Source organism: Nicotiana tabacum, chromosome 8 (assembly GCF_000715075.1).
Source record: "Nicotiana tabacum cultivar K326 chromosome 8, ASM71507v2, whole genome shotgun sequence".
NCBI classification, from domain to species: domain Eukaryota; kingdom Viridiplantae; phylum Streptophyta; class Magnoliopsida; order Solanales; family Solanaceae; genus Nicotiana; species Nicotiana tabacum.
The window spans coordinates 18786915-18804248 of NC_134087.1; the positions used below are offsets into that span (position 1 = coordinate 18786915).

General features: G+C 35.7%; 2 protein-coding genes across 7 annotated transcripts; one reads left to right on the top strand and one right to left on the bottom strand.

Moving 5' to 3' along the window:
• Positions 1-3963: 3963 nt before the first annotated feature.
• On the top strand, positions 3964-9508 carry LOC107830347 (SNAP25 homologous protein SNAP33). Of its 2 annotated transcripts, XM_075219042.1 has the most exons (7): positions 4067-4119; positions 4652-4731; positions 5446-5993; positions 6537-6630; positions 6769-6899; positions 8716-8813; positions 9120-9508. In XM_075219042.1, exons 3-7 carry the CDS (start codon positions 5505-5507, stop codon positions 9217-9219), a joined length of 912 nt encoding a protein of 303 aa, XP_075075143.1. In that variant the 5' UTR covers positions 4067-4119; positions 4652-4731; positions 5446-5504; the 3' UTR covers positions 9220-9508. The 2 variants fall into 2 exon arrangements, with proteins under 2 accessions (XP_016513355.2, XP_075075143.1); XM_016657869.2 differs by lacking the exon at positions 4652-4731 and having other exon boundaries at positions 3964-4119.
• Positions 9509-10395: 887 nt separating this feature from the next.
• Positions 10396-17083, bottom strand: LOC107830348 (heparanase-like protein 2). Of its 5 annotated transcripts, none has more exons than XM_016657874.2 (10): positions 16963-17083; positions 15456-15713; positions 15296-15332; positions 14893-15076; positions 13872-14020; positions 13530-13763; positions 12614-12803; positions 12399-12524; positions 12168-12267; positions 10396-10892 (listed from the first exon to the last, which is right to left on the bottom strand). In XM_016657874.2, exons 2-10 carry the CDS (start codon positions 15663-15665, stop codon positions 10503-10505), a joined length of 1620 nt encoding a protein of 539 aa, XP_016513360.1. In that variant the 5' UTR covers positions 15666-15713; positions 16963-17083; the 3' UTR covers positions 10396-10502. The 5 variants fall into 5 exon arrangements, with proteins under 5 accessions (XP_016513360.1, XP_075075142.1, XP_075075141.1 ...); XM_075219041.1 differs by lacking the exon at positions 16963-17083 and adding an exon at positions 16692-16943; XM_075219040.1 differs by lacking the exon at positions 16963-17083 and adding an exon at positions 16647-16943 and having other exon boundaries at positions 15456-15722.
• Between the last annotated feature and the right edge of the window lie 251 nt (positions 17084-17334).

Here is a 17334-nt window from a genome sequence, read left to right on the forward strand (position 1 = left end):
AAGCTTAATTCACAATGTAAACTTAGTAGTTAAGAATTTTTCTATAAAATATCATTAATCTTACTGGTTTCGTGGAAGTTGCTAAGAAACTGCAAAAGTTCCTTTCGTGAAGGGTGTCTTCTAGAGTTCTAGGTGTGCTTCCTCATTTGTTCTCATTTCCAATTCAGATTAAGCATTTATTTATCTATGTCTAAATTTATCTGTACAGTATATATATATCAAATTATATTATTTTATCATGGTTAAGTGAATTAATCAGGTGAGAATATATACTAATTAATTTTGTGAAAAATAAATTTATTTAAAAACACATGTCCTATCTAGATTGGTTGGTGTAAATACCAGATGCGAATAATTTTTTACCCGAATGGTCTCTATCTATTTAAAAAAACAAAAGTGCAATGAATCATTTAGACTTCCGAATTAACTATGTGAAAGGAGTAAAGTTAATGAGCAGCCCCAAAATATTGTATTGTTTTTGCTTGACAGTTTTGGTACGCGGTAATATGATATTCAATATTGATTTACAATTCTTGTTATTAGATATAAAAAGTACTAAATATAGTAAGATAGTATTGGCTTTAATTAATGCACAACTTGCTAATTTGGTAAGTTTAGAGGTTGACGTTTTTATTTTTAGTAAATAAAAATAATGAAATTTCTAGACTAATTCAATGCTTCTAATTCTATGTTAAGCAAATGGCGATGAAGTTCTTACGTGTCAATAAACACAATGATATTAACACCTGTTTATTTATTCTGCAATCTAGTACCACATCCTCTTTTTTCTCTTAATCGTCCTGACATCTTTATAATAGTATTCTTATATAACAACACTTCACTGTAAAAGCTAAATTTTTCCGAAATTAATATTTATGTTATGTTATAGTATATGTTCTATGTAATAGCAGATCGTTGTAACATCCAAAAATATTCGAAACAAACAAAGTTGTTATAGAGAGATTTGACTGTATATATTTTTAGTACTAAAAAGTAAAGGAAAAAAAATAATACTTTGATGTTTGGTGTTTCCCCCCATATAGTTAAAGATATAAGTATTTCAGATTTTTACTAGAATAATGTGGAGTCAAATATGATTGTCAACAGGAAATGAATGAGTACAGTATTTTCTTCAAGTATTATATTACCTTCGAAAAATATTTTGGAAGGGTTAATTTTCTTGAAATAGTGATAATTTAATTTTTGCTACTTAAGAAAGGATACTCTAGCACTAATTCACTTTTAAAATAGACTATATTAAATAGTTTCAACATATTTACTGATATAGGTCAAAACCTAATTCTCCAGCACTTCCAAAAACAAACTTTATAGCAAAATGAGTATTTAATTTGCAAAATTACATGTTTTAATTAATTTCTTCTGCATTGTATAAATTATTCATCACATCTAAAGGCTCAAGTTGGCAGGCAACAGAGAGTATCTAGAGAGAAGAATTTGACGTTTAAATTGGAGAAAGTGTAATTTAACTGGACCTTAGGAAATTAGACTAGTAATTTTCTCTTTTTTCCATACTTAATGAAATGGATGAGAAATTCAAATTCTAATAGTAAAAAAAGAAAGAAAAATGGGTAGCTAAAAGTAGCCAAGCAGGTTAAATTAGTTCCGTCGTAAATATTACACTGCTTACATAGGAAAAATAATTTTTTTGTTTAATGTATAAATTATTGAATTCCCTCAACATAAATTTTTTTAATATAGTGATTAAGGGGTTTTAAAAGTAGATTTAAAATTCTCTTGTATAATTCGGCTCTGCCATTGATTATGGCATAGAACTCGTTTGGATTGACTTAAAAAAGTGGCTTTTCAGTAGAAATATAGTTTTTAAGCAAAAAAGTAATAAATTAGAGTTTTTGGCTTGTTTTAAGTATTTTTTAACTTTGTCAAACACTGTAAAAAGCTAAAAAAGAGTTTAAAAGCTGATTTGACCAGCTTAGAATTCAATCCAAACACCTTCATACTCATTCTGTTTCAATTTATATGTATTATTTTTCTTTTTAGTTGGCTTTAAAAAGAATATCGCTTTTTATATTTTGTAATTTAATTATAATTTTCTATACGATATATTTAATATCACAAAATTCAATGATATTTTGGTATATTATAAATTTTTAGTTTAATATAAAATTTAAACAGACTTTCTTAAATATCGTATCTAGTCAAACTAACTCAACAACAACAACAACAACGGCCCAGTATAATCTCACAAGTGGGGTCTGGGGAGGGTAATATGTACGCAGACCTTACTCCTACCCCGAGGGGCAGGAAGGTTGTTTCCAGGAGACCTTCGGCTCAAGAAAGCAACAAGAGACGATATATTATTACCATCAATAGAATCATAATAAAATAACAGCAATATAAGAAATACGAATTAGATGGAAGGTATAATAATAACCAGCAGCTAAAGCCCTGCATCAGTAGATGACCACTAGAATCCTAAAACTAACTCCTAACTGGCTAATCTCACTTAGTGCGCTGTAGAAATATTCACAACATCCCCCTAGCCTACAACCTTAATGCTCGACCTCCACAATTCCTTGTCAAGGGCCATGTCCTCAGCAATTCTAAGTCGCGTCATGTCTTGCCTGATCACCTCTCCCCAATTCTTCTTAGGTCGCCCTCTACCTCTCCTCGTACCTACCACAGCCAGTTGCTCACACCTCCTCACCGGTGCATCAATGCTCCTCCTGTGAATGTGCCCGAACCATCGGAGTCTTGCTTCCCGCATCTTGTCCTCCATGGGGGCCACGCCCACCTTCTCTCGAATTTCTTCATTCCTAATCTTATCCATCTTTGTATGCACGCACATCCACCTCAACATCCTCATCTCTGTTACTTTCATCTTCTGGATGTGTGAGTTCTTAACCGGCCAACACTCAGTCCATACAACATGGCAGGCCTAACCACTGCTCTATAAAACTTACCTTTTAGTAACGGTGGCACTTTCTTATCACACAGGACTCCCGATGTTAGCCTTCACTTCATCCACCCACCCCTATACGGTGTGTGACATCCTCGTCAATCTCCCCGATCCCCTGAATAACCGACCCAAGGTACTTGAAACTACCCCTCTTGGGAATGACTTGAGAGTCAAGCCTCACGTTCACTCCCGTTTCCGTTGGCTCGCCCCTAAATTTGCACTCAAAGTATTCTGTCTTCGTCCTGCTTAACTTGAAACCTTTAGACTCAAGGGCATGTCTCCAAACCTCTAGCCTCTCGTTGACTCCGCTTTGTGTCTCATTAATTAGAACTATGTCATCAGCAAATAGCATGCACCATGGCACCTCTCCTTGAATATGATGAGTTAGTGCATCCATCACTAGGGCAAATAGGAATGGGCTGAACGCAGACTCTTGGTGCAACCCCGTAACAATCGGGAAGTGCTCGGAGTCGCCTCCTACTATCCTAACCCGAGTCTTACCTCCATCATATATGTCTTTAATCACCCTAATGTAGGCAACCAGAACCCTTTAGCCTCCAAGCAGCTCCATAAGACCTCCCTAGGAACCCTGTTGTACGCTTTCTCCAGATCAATAAACACCATGTGGAGATCCTTCTTCCTATCCCTGTATTGTTCCACCATCCTCCTAATAAGGTGGATAGCTTCTGTGGTAGATCGCCCCGTCATGAACCCGAACTGATTTTCTGAAATAGACACCGTCCTTCGCACTCTCATTTCTACCACTCTCTCCCAAACTTTCATGGTATGACTCAGTAATTTGATACCCCTATAGTTGTTATAGCTCTGGATATCGCCTTTGTTCTTATACAACGGAACCATTGTATAAATTGAAACAGAGAGAATAATTCAAAACATACAAATTGAAACAGAGAGAATAATTGTGATTAAAAAAATTAACAAAAGAAAAAAGAAAAAGAAAGGAAAGGAAATATAAAAGCAGTTGACAAGAGCAGGTCAAGTCTACGTAGGCATACGGAGAGGAAACGGTCCAATTTGTTGGCTTAGTTCAAAAAGTCCTAACATCCCAACTCCACGCTTTTTCACAAAAGTCATCCCCAATATATATAGACCAAACTACAGTTTTTTCAATTCTATTCAATCTTTCTCTCTAGATTTTCTGCATACTTTATCATTTTCAGGTAACTGCACATCACCCAATTCTCTCTTCTTCTTTTTTTTTTTTTGTTTTTTTTTTCTGTCTTTCAGTCATGATATTCCAATTCAGTCAACATCTGAATATACTGAGTTTATGCAAAAAAAAAAAAAAAAAAAATATTTATTCATATGGGTTGATTCTAACTTTAAACTTCATTACAGTGATATGTTTTTGCTCATTTCTTGCTATCCTTTTTTTGTGTAATTTATTTCTGAAATTATCATTTGGAACTATCATTTCTACTTTTTAGGGAAAACCCCCCTATGCTTCTAGCTATATTCTTGGTTTCTTTTTTTGGGTTTTCTTATATGATTTCTGGGTGTTTGAGAAATCAGCATGAAAGCAGTTAGGTATTTGACTATATGAGTGGGGGAATATTCTTAAATTTATGCTTAGTTAAAGGATGATTGCTGTAATTTACTTCTACAGAAGAAATTTGAAATTCCACGTTTTGTTATTATGGAGATGTAAATAGAACCAGATATGCACCTTAATTTTCGATATTATTCTTGTAGAAATTGCTTCCTTGTTGTCTGGGGCGGATTTTGGCTATTTTTACTGTGCACATGACCTCATGGTCTTCCCACTAAACTAGGTATTATATATCTCTTTCTATATATATACACACACATCGTAAAATTGATCTAATATTATTTATTTGCCCCCATGCTCCAAAAAGGTTGAATGGTACACCTGATTGAATGTTGAGTTAATCCAAAGGAACGCTCCCTTCTTCGGGGGGTGTACTCATGTTCTAAAAATCCTAGATTCGTCTCTGCTTTTGTTGTGGGATTTTTCTTTCTTTCTTTTTCTCGAATTTTCCTTGGAGAACACTATTCCAACTTAGGTCAGCCCGTAGGTTGGAGGTGGAAGCTACCAACAAGCTATCCTCTCTTGTCTGTGTAATTTGTATTTCATCAGTCCAAATAGAGCTAAACAGATATTGAGGATTCAGATATCCAACCACAACTAGCTTTGAGTTAAGGCGTATTAGTTTTATTACATTAGAATTGCATACTTGATTTTTGGCTTTTCCATTACTTATTAGTGCTATTTCTCTGTAATCCTGAATATTTGTGTTTTTCCTATCTGAACAAAGCTTGGTTTGAGTCTTTTAGTTGAGGGTTTTATCTCTCTTAATCTTTTAGCTCCTTGCCAATTGTTGTGTTCAATACCGTTAACTTTCATTTATTCAGTTCATATAAGCAGGATCTTTAACTGAATTTCCTCCTTGTACGTGTCTCACAGAGACAATCTAACTATTGTTTCTGTTAACGTGCTCTTAATTTGATCTTGTGTCTTTCTGCAGATAGTTCCTTAATCTGTAGCAGGTCCCACCCCCGTGCGGTTGCTTCATATCCATAAAAAATGCATGGTTTTAAGAAGTCTCCTTTACATTGGAATGCTAGAAAAAACTCTACAGATCCTGCATTCCATGGTAAATCTGGGTCAAATCCCTTTGATTCTGATGATGAATCTGACAAGAAGCAAACAGTCAAACCAAGGAGAACATCATCAGAGCCTTCTGTAGCGACCCCAAATTTGAGTGCAAACCCTTTTGATGATGAAGAAATTAAAGAGACTCCTTCACGTGCTTACTCAACTTCGACAGCAAGAAATAAATACAAGAATGATTTCCGGGAGTCTGGAGGATTTGAAAACCAAACTGTAGAGGAATTGGAAGACTATGCTGTATACAAGGCTGAAGAGACTACAAAGTCTGTTAACGGCTGCCTGAAGATTGCAGAAGAGATGCGTGAGGATGCAACGAAAACATTGATCACCTTACATCAACAGGGAGAACAAATTACAAGAACCCATATGACTGCAGCCGACATTGACCATGATCTTAGCAGGGTATGGCTTGTTTAGCCCACTGATATCTTTTTTGGTTTTCTGCAAAAGCAGAGACAACTGTGGCCATCATTATCATCTATGTTATTGGCTTTAATTAACTGCCCATATCCATTATGTGTTTTATATTTCTGATAATTTTTTTAATTATTTCCTGAAGCAACTATCTTCTCTTATTTTATTTTTTTCTTTGTTTGTTGGGTTCAAGTAATAGTTTCTACTTGTGTTTCTACTTTCTACTTTCTACTTGTTGGGTTCAAGTAATAGTTTCTACTTTCTATTTCATTTGAAGATGAAACTTGTTCGTTTGTCCGATATGCGTCTTTTAGAAGGAAATAGATTTTGGTAAGGGTTTTATTAGATCATAAAGAATCTGCTTTACCCTTTACCTAGACGTCCTCGTGCCTTTAAAGATGTCTCACGAGCTGTAAATCCTTCATTACATGTTTCTTGATTAGGTAGATTTTGCATTTAATTGCTTTCTGCAGCTGTTTTGCTATTGTTGCTTGTTATCTTGGGTGACTTAAGTTTGAAATTTTATTTCAGGGTGAAAAACTCGTGGGAAGTCTTGGGGGCATCTTTTCTAAGACTTGGAAGCCAAAGAAGAATCGCGCAATTACAGGACCCGTTATCACAAGAGGTGACTCATTTAATTTTGTTCTTCTTATTCATTTAATATGATTTGATATCTGGATTAAATGTGCACAAGATGCTTAGTAACGGAAAGGTCGTGTCACCTGACAATGATAGCTAGTCTGACACTGTGTTAATGCGGCAGATGATCCAGTTCAAAGAAGGGGGAACCACTTGGAGCTGAGGGAGAAATTAGGATTGAGCTCTGCACCTAAGGCAAGGTCAAGTTCACGAACACCACCCCAAGAACCTGCGAATGCACTGCAGAAAGTTGAGGTATCATGTGACTTGATACAAGATAGATAATACTGATTTACAAGAACTCTTTTATAAAGTCGTTGAGTGAGTTATGGAATTGACATTGCATGGATTAGAAAAGTCAAAGTTGCTCCCTATATCGTTGAATGAAAAGTTAAGATTAAGATTAATATGTGAACTTTCCTTTGCCAAAAGGCTTTTTCCTTATTCGTTTTTCCGTGTTTTCATCAGCATGGAGTTATAAGAGTTGTCATCTAAACTTTCAAGGATATCATCTTGCAAGCTATAGTCTTTGATTTGTGATACTTTGTCCTTGAAAGTCATTTTTCTAGCTAAAATGGGCTTGGAAATGAGGATTTGTGACTCATGGTGATTTTAGGAAGAGCTAAGAGAGAAATAAAAAGCATAAAAGAAAACAGACCAGAAATACGCCGTTGTCATTTGTTTACTTTCAGTGTCTATCAACTCCGTTCTGAAATCATTAAAACCATGTAAAGTGAAACTAAGATTTGTGGCATTTTTAAATCAGTTATTATAGTCTGCTTCAAGTTATTGTGCTCTCACATCCCGTTTCGTAGATGTGGCTCTTGGATGTAAGAGAGTCAGATCCATGTATCCAAGTGTATGTATTGCATGAATTTTGATTTAAAGCATATTTGTCCAAAGCGGGGGTTGGATATGTGTAATTATGCAGGATCAACCGTACCTGTGATTGCAAAATAACAACCCTGACCGACTAAATGAATTATGTAGAAGTAACGATGTGTTTACGTGTCTGTATCTTTCTTGTCTTTCTTTAATTCAATTCTATGATATTTTCGTTTTGGTATTTAGATAATAAAATTTTCTCTCTGCAAAGTTAAATGAGGAAATACTAACTAATTTGTTATATACTCTTAATCATCAATGTTTCAACTGGTAAATTGCAACTTTAAATGAAAAGGCGAAAGTGCTAGAAAAGTGGATGGCAAAGTGAGGAAAGATGCAGAAAGCCACAGACCTAAGTGTGACCAAAACTAATCAATAGGGTATCCTGCATATTGGGTAGTTGTAGTTTTAGTGTGTATGTGGATCTCGGGAACTTCCTCATTTAATTTTTGGTTCCTTATTTCTAACTCGGATATTCACTGAAAACTTGTTTGGTGAGCTAGAAATATAATTCTAGAAACTCAACTTCTCCCGAACTTCATTTAAATGATGAGTAAAGAAATTTGAACGGAGGAAAAAGAATAGTGGATCTAACGGGAGGAAATATCCACTTGCTTTTGGAAGAGTGACTTCTATCTGTATTCACGAAGGGAGGAAATATAAGAAAATAATTGAGCTGATCTCTGAGTGAAAGACTGAGAAACAACCTTGTTCCATTTTCAATGTGGCTTTTATTTTATTTATTTTTTATGACGGTGGTGTCCGGACAAGCTTGCGCACACCTCTATTATTCCACCGGATACCTACTACCTCGCACCAACACTGGGTAACTTTTCCCACCAAGGCTCCAAGTATGGCTTAATTTTTTTAAAATTTGAGAGAAGTTTCATTTAGGAACCCCAAAAGCTAAACAACAAAAGTAGTAAAACATTGTGATCCTTGCAGTAACTTAGGTTTCTTGAAAAGTTCGCCTTTGTAATACTTTGGCATGTTGGACCATGAGACAATTCTATTAGTTCTGGCAGAAATTTTAAGCCCTAGTAACAAAAAATTGTTTATTCTTGGCGACCAGATTGAAGATGGCTCCGCTCCTCCTTGGTTTTCCCCTTTTTTCTTTCTTTACCTTTTGGATGAATATGAATAGTAATATCATTTAGCTAAGTTACTTCATTTGAAATTTTGACAGCTTGAGAAAGCAAAGCAAGATGATGGCCTATCAGATCTCAGCAACCTGTTGGGGGACCTCAAGAATATGGCTATGGACATGGGATCTGAAATTGAGAGGTTAGTGTTCCAGATTATATAATCTTGTTAAAAGGATTCCAGTCCCCCCTTCCTTTGCTCTCTCCCTCTCCACTTTCTCTTTATTGTACCATGACACGTTAAAGTACCGTGTTACTTAGTCACTTCTAAGAATTATATGTATAATGTATATGCAACAATAATAACTACACCTTAATTCCAAGTAAGTTAGCGTGGACTATGAACCCTCACTTTCTGTCTAAATCCAATTTTTTTAAAAAAAAATTCTCTGGCACTGGAATTCTCCACAATTTCTAAGAATTCTGTATATGCTGTTGGATATTACAGGCAAAACAAGGCATTGGATCATGTTGAAGATGATGTTGATGAGATTGCTTTCAGAGTTAAAGGAGCCAACCAGAGGATTCACCGTTTGCTTCGAAAGTAAACCAGTAGACGTCTGTTGGACCTGCTACTGAGCTTTGGGATGTCAACTTGCTTCAGTTCCTTATCCTTTCAACTCTTCTGAGTTCTTCACAAATCCCCCTTTCTGTTAATATTTTGTTATTGTAAATTTTGATTGTACTTTATATTATGCATTTACACAACTCTATGACACTAAACCAAAATTATCGTGTGATATTGGAAAGCAGTTCAACAAATTGCTATCCGCATAATTCTTATCAGTAGTATTGATACTATTCTTGTATTTTTGTATTCATAGATCTTTGTTATTACACGTTGTGCCATTTGCTTCTGTTGTCCTATTACCTTGTTGTTACTATTGTTTGTTTGTTGCTTCTTTTTCACTGTTCTTGAGCCGAGGGTCTATCGGAAACAACCTCTCTATCTTCGTACGGTAGGGGTAAAAAAAATATACGTACACATTATCCTCTCCAAACCCCACTTGTGGATTTTACTGGGTTTGTTGTTGTTGATAATTCATCTTTTTGGATAATTTGATGTTCTAATAATGTTAAACACAAATGTACAGTTTATGAAACACCGATAGAAAACACAATTACATTTTATTCTTCAATACCTTTCTAACCAATATCGGCTGGAACAAAAATCATTTCCCATCCACTTAACATGATACCTGCTTGTGGCAAATGTTTAAATACAACTGTTTGTCTGCTTACAATACTATGCTAGTTGATAACTAACTTGCACTACATGTGTTTCCTCGGAAACACTATTGTAATCTATTTGGCCAAAGCTGCAAAAATCAGCTTATTTTGCGAAGTGCTTTTTTCAAAAGTGTTTTTCTCAAAAGTACTTTTGGTGAGAAATAGTTTGTGTTTGGCTAATTAATTTGAAAAGCACATCTGAGCAGCAATTAGTGTTTGGCCAAGCTTTAAAGAACTGTTTCTAAGTGTATTTTTCTCAAAAGTGCTTCTCAAAAAAGTGCTTTTGGAGAGAAGCTACTTTTTTCTGCTTCTCCAACACTGCTTCTGCTTCTCCTCAAAAGCACTTTTTCCCCTTCCAGAAGCTTGGCCAAACACCTCAATTTTTGGCCAAAAGTGCTTTTGGTCCAAAAAAAAAAGCACTTTTGGCAAAAAATAAGCTTGGCCAAACAAGCTATTAGTAGGGAAAGGGATATATCTAGCTATATAATACATACTTCTTAAAAAATTGGCTGCTCATTTTATTGTAGCTAGTGTACAATTACTAAGGTATGAATCCACAGAGTGCTACATTAGAGCTCTCTGGCAGCAGTATTTCCTAATCCTATCTACAACCTGGAGAATTATAGTTGGGAAAGACAATGAATTTGATGGACAAGGGGGCAACTGATATTGGAGACACTATGTTTACAAGGACCGGAGACAAACTTGGGATGTCTCCAATTTCTGTGAGCTGTAATGGTAATCCATTCAGGAGCATAGTTTTGCTGTGAAGGTTGCCATTTAGTGGAGTCAGATGGTATTCTTCGCGTGACAATGTAACGTCTGATGATTTACTTCCAACCCATGAAAAAGTTTTCTTAAGACCGTGTATAAACGACTTCTTGTGATTTGATTTCTCGTTGGCATGCGAGGAGGTGTGTACACTAGATTCGATGCTGACTCTGTACTGAGTTTGGTTGCTTAAATTGATCAAAAGTAATGTCACACCTGCCTGCACAAAGGAAACACCAGGAAATTGAAATGTTAAGTTTTAAGCACATGCAAATCAAAAGGGTAGCCCGGTGCACTAAGCTCCCGCTATGCTCCTGCATTTCTGCAAGAGGCTGTTTCCACGGCTTGAACCCGTGATCTCCTGGTCACATGACAACAACTTTAAGCACATGCAAATCATCACATTTTAATTTGAAACTAGTATACATTAATGAGAAAACTAAATTACTGCAGTATGGCTAGGATAAAATGGTAATATTAGCAACCAGAAGCTGGCTTCACCAATATGAATATGCCACAAAATGGTTCAATAGAAGGGCATTCTGTCCTACATCTGATTGACATTCAGGTTCTAACCTATCCAAGAGTAGACACTCAAGTTCTAACTATCCACCAGTAGTAAGTTCGCCTACAAAACTAAGCACAAGGGAGAGCCAGCATCTCTTAGGAAAGAAAACTAGTTGAGACTGAACTGCATCAACTCTGATTATAACACTCAAAGCATTAGCGTTAAAGCATATGGTCTTTACAAGTTACAATTTTGAAATGGTCTAAAAGATAATAATCATGAAAAAACAGCTTGCTTTGCTATCAATTAATCAATTAACTATACCTCAATGCTAAAGTAGTCAGTGGCTACATGACTCCTCTATATTCATTTCCCTCTATTCGAACTATTTAGTTTGGGGGCTACATGAATCCTGTATATCTATTTTGCTCTATTCAAACCATTTCATTCCAGTGCAAATAACTTTCAGGACCTAGGCCTTTCATGGTATTGGAACTTAGCATAAACTCTCTCACACCAACGCAATGATGTGATGGAATACCTTGCCTATTTAACAGTAAGACGGATGCCACATTCCAGTAAATCCAATCTTCATATTTAGAGGTTTCAACATATTTTGACCATTTTTATGCTGACAACCAACCTACCACAACCCTCCTCCTTAATCCGGGTTTGGGCTGACTATGCAAAGCTCATATAGTTGAAGTCTCACTGCATCTTTGCTACCTAACTAAAAGTAGGTGTGATGCTTTAGTCTCTACTAACAAACAGATTGACCAGAAGCATGAATTGACTTGATGCAACAGTAGTAGTAATTATCACTATTGATGATAGACAAGGATTATTGACCAGCAATTACGTGTGAAATTTTAAGACTTCATTTCAGGTAACCATCAAATTACTTCCTGTAAAGGTTAATGTATCTCTAGCCAAATGATGCATCTAAATTCCATAAGTGAGTGATTCAAAAATCCACGGAGCTCTTACTCTATTTCTTGTACAGTGGGCATAAGAGCGCAGATATGATGATGAATTGCTGCTAACAGCAAAAACTCCTTTTCCCATTAGCCGATGCCAAAGAAGTGCACTGTGTTCATTGAAAGAGGAGGACAACGATTTCAGATCAGATTGTCAGGGACTTAATAACAAGAATTAAGGAAGATGTTCTTTTTAGTAGCAGAGAGAATCAACCTTGAATTGGTAAGCCAATCACCTCACCTGTAATAATCAGGATTTGGGATAAATGTGCTTGTGTCAAGGAGCCCATAGTTTCCTCCAATAAAAGTCTGCCTGCAATATACTTTAGTGTGGTACTTGGCTGCCATCCCAAGCTGATCCAAGTACCTAAATTCCACGTCAAGATAAGGCATAACACAAACAATTAACTGATTACAGAATGATAAAAAATAAATCAAGTCGGGCAAGAAATTTACCAAAAACTGTTCACAAATGTGTTAGACACGTTATGACCTCCATTGTTGAAGGCCCCACCAGATTCTCCAACCCAAGCTGAAGTCCAAGGACCATTCATTTCAATGGTTTGGCTAAGGTTACTGAATGTGTTAGCAATTTTATTTAAGTGCAGAGGATTTAAAATTTTGTTGACGAGATTGTGGTCCGATCCTGAAACAGAAACTTTCTGGTTTTATTCAATGGAGTAACATGAGCAAATCGACTTACAAATCTAGATAACACAAGTAATTAACGTAACTTTGCACAAAAAACACATATGAGAAAAAGATAGATAAATAAAGTAAAATCACCCAACTATCTAAGCAGTCGCTCATAATTCAACTTTAACAGAAGTAAATACCAGTCTTTATGTTTATGAAATGTGCTGCCAATGATAACACAGATTCGCGAATAATTTCACCTACCCACTCTCTTCTATAACTGTGAAAAAGGATAATATACTTTTTTTGTTAGTAACCGTGATTCACATCAATATAAAATAAATAGTAAAAGCGAAAAAATCTTCAGGCACCATTTTGCGATCTCAAATGATACCACTCAACAAAGTAAGTGAAATGATAGAATGAGACCTAAGCTGAATATCGTACAGCAAGATGCACTGCAGATTTGAATTTATCTAATTTTGTTCTACCAACAAGACTCTCTTACTAGATGGTTCCCAACCTCCTAATGATGTCCAAGGTATTACAATATAAGTGACAAAGAAATTTTCATAGAAGCCGTGAAAAATATTTTATAAACTGAAACACATCATGAGGCAGGAAAAAGTGGTCAACACTTAAATTTGACATAATCATTGTTGCGCTAGATTTTCTATATCAATAGAAGCTTTCATACATCGCCAAGCTTACCGTAAAAATATTTATGCTAGCTTACCTGGACCAAGATTATATATATGATGAGTCAAGGCATCGACAGTGCCTGGCCCTGACACCTCAAGAAGCTTCTCATACCACTCTTTATCATAGAATCCTCCTGGTGCTAAGAGAAGTGGTCGGGGTTGGAAATTCTTATACAATTGGTCTATGAGATTGTTAAGATGGATAACATCTTTTCCGTATTGCTCCGCATCAACATTTGCACCAATACCCTTACCACTTAACTCATTTCCTGCAAACCAAGGGGAAGAATTGTTTTAAGGGAATCCACCCTCTATTAAAGAAGAGTGATTTACCATAAAAAAAGCAAAAGAGAGAAGGAAATTGTCAACAGTTATACCAAATTCCCATGAGTGTATCTGGTAGCCCTTGGAAATAGTGTAATTTATGAAATCACGAGCGTTGCTGGAATCCCAATTCCCTCCCCACACACGCTTACCTGCCCGCTGCCTTCCATGCAATGCATTCAGGCCAAAGGTCACAAGTGCTCTGCAGCATAAGCAGTGAAACTGGGATGAACTTTGTTGAATTGAGTGGCCACCTCATCTAAAAGTTGAGCTATTTAAAGGGTACACGTTTATTATCTCATTACGCCTTAACACATCCTTCACATGCAAGCCTAATGCTTCTTTTTTTTCCCCCACTTTGCCAAGCACGTGGAAATACTTTCTGTCAATAGATGGTGGTGAGACTTGAAACTAGGATCCTTGTTTGGCTGTGATACCATGTTGAAGTGAGTAACGCCTCATTTAAAAGTTTAAGCTATCAGAGAGAGCACATGTATGTATTCATACTATGTCTTAACAAATTTCAAAGAATTTTAAGTAAGTTTCGACATACTCCTTAGTATCATAAGAAATTCAAATTAATACCAAATTTTCAGGTGGAACTGTTACGCCAGAAAGAACGGGAAGCATTTAAAAAAGGTAACAACTTTCAGAGCTTAAATTCTTGATTTCTAGGTTGTAGGACTCTCAAACATATATGTTGAAATGTATAAGAGTCTGGTTACGAAATGCTAATCCAGGATTCCTATCAGCATTCACAATCTTGATTTCTCAAATGCATATCTTGAAGAAACATGAATTGTAGAAGAATTTGGTTGTGTAAGCTTAGTATACTTATTGGTCATTAAGCAGTGGAATACTCTAAATATCCATCTATTTAGATTCACTGATCCGTTTTGAAAAACTTACGCAGGGTTAAAACTGGTATAACCAATTTAGGGGCAAATTTACTCAAGAAAGAAAGAAAGAAAGTTAGTGTAGGGCACAAAAGTAGAGTTAAAATTTTAGGGTACTTTAAATGCAATGTAAAAACAAAATTGGAACAAGAAAGCAGCACAAAAGTTAATAACTCACCCTGTCTTCTTGAAAAAGCTATTTAGCTCATCCCATCTATTCATATGTAAGCATCCCTTTGAAAATCCAAACAACCCATCCTCCTGCTTGGTAAATGCATGGCAACGAGACTCCAAATTGCCTACATCATATATTACTCGGTTTTGCAAAGAACCTCCAAGTCGTAGTCTCAAAGGGTTGAAAGCTGTACCACCAATTAAGTAGCAGCAATCAGGACAGAAGAGAATGTATGAGCAGCCCAAACAAGCATTAAGTCTAATTTGCTCACTATTGCAAGTAGATGGATGCTTTTGATGTTAAGGTGAAGTTATCGTGTTTACCAATCAAAGTTTGCTAATTAGAGTAAGAACCACAAGATCTCAAATGTTAAGGTAAAGTTATAACACGACGGAAACATGCAAACCTTGAATAGAATTTGCCAGAAAGGGGTGAGACAAATCCTGAAAAAAATCAAAAGAAAAATCATAAATGTTAACTGCTCGTTCCATCGTCTGAAACTGCATTAGGGATGTGAACTGACTATTAGCAAAGCAATATGACAATAACAACTAGTGGGATTTTACCAGATTCATCAGAGACGTGTAGCCCCAAGGGCAGTCGTTGTAGTCACACTTTTCTTTAGGCCACCAGTCAAGGGTAGCGCATACATAATTAGCATCAGTCTCAGCAATTTTTACAGTTGCATCAATCAAAAGTGCTGTATCTTCAACTATTTGTGCCAAAAATGCAGGACATACTGCCAGAAAGATTAACAAGAAGGGTGGGAAGCCCATTTTCTGTTAACCTCCTCAGCTTCACCCCTCTTTGAACATGACCATCAGCTGCAACGGCTAACGAATTAAGTGTTAAGAAAAGTTTACCAAGAAAAAAAATGAACTTGTACATGAATGAAATTGAGGAAAAATATCAAACAGAAAGCTAATAATTCTCCTATTAAGCAGCTTAACAAAATAACTTCTTCTTGCCATTCCGTATTAAAAGCTCTTTCAGTATCTTGAGGAATCTAACAACTATTTACAAAAAACCCTTCTAAAAACTATGAATTCGACCAATTTCCATTGGTTAGGTTCCTAACATACAGTGGCGGATGCGTGTAAACAATGGGTTCAACCGACTCAGTATTTTCGACATGGAGTATATGTATAAAATCTCTAAAATTCTAAAAACACTTTGAACTCACAATTTCTTAAGTATAATGGGATTAATGGTAAAAAACTAAAGGTTGAACCAATCGTACTAAAATCTTAGATCCGCCTTTGCCAACATAATGTCAAAAAGCATTAGACTAACAAAATATGAGCAGGAAATAAGGGTCAAACCAAATTGCTTATCTTGGTCAGATGTTAGTAGCTCAAAACCAGAACTGGTCAAGTGCACATAATTAGACTTTGGAAGTACTAAAAAGCCACTAATCATGGAGTATAGACAGAAAAACTCAAATTTGAAATAATAAGTTTTAAACATTTGTCCCCAAATCCTATTGAAGAAAACAAATACTAGAATATAAGCATTCATATCTATTAGCCACATATACCAGCAGTATAAGCAAAGTCTCCATTAGCATACCAAATTTATTAAGATAAACATGCAAATTAACCAATCAGAATCAGCCAACTAGAATTAGATCCGATTATTACTTAAAGTTCCTTATACCAACTCTGAATAATTGAATGCAAAACAACAAAAAGCTAAGACCTTTCACATCAAGCTAAATCACGTACAATAAATAGAGCTAAACCCAGATGAGAAATTACCTCAAACACTACAAGATTTTGAATGAAAATACTGGAGCACAGTACCTTGTGGTTGGAGAAAAGAATGCACAGGTAAAGGACAAGAAAAGTATGTTAAGTAAAAAAAGGGCAAGTGTCAGATTTCAAAGTGTATCAGCTAAAGTTGGCAACAGCATTTTTATTTAATATTTTTGGCTAATAAATATTATTAACAGTTAGTAAACATGCATACATTCAAGAATCAAGGGTTTTGGTACAAAACAGTTGGCATTCTTGAAGTTTAGACACTAATATGAGAATGAGGAAAGACAAAATTTATAGAGTGAGGTGGCATGACCATAAGTCCAATATATTTGTTGGATTTCCAGTTGTGACTTGTGAGTTGTCTTAAGCTTGTAGCCATGCCGTCACTTTGTCGTTAGCAGTGGCTAACTGTCAAAAAGGAGATGAACACTGGCTGAGTAATAGAAGTGGTACTTCTTTGTTTTTTCAGAATTGTATTTTATATGAATTTTTTTTATAATTGACTAAGATTTGGTTGAATTTGGTCAACATCAGTCAAATCCAGTGAATAGATAGTTAGAAAATAACATCTACGTGAATATTTGAGGAAGAACTTTTCAAAAAACTGTATAGCCAATGCCTCTACTCTCTTTCTTACTGTTTCTGAGATGCCTCTCGGGGTGTACATTCGAATCGATTTATCTCG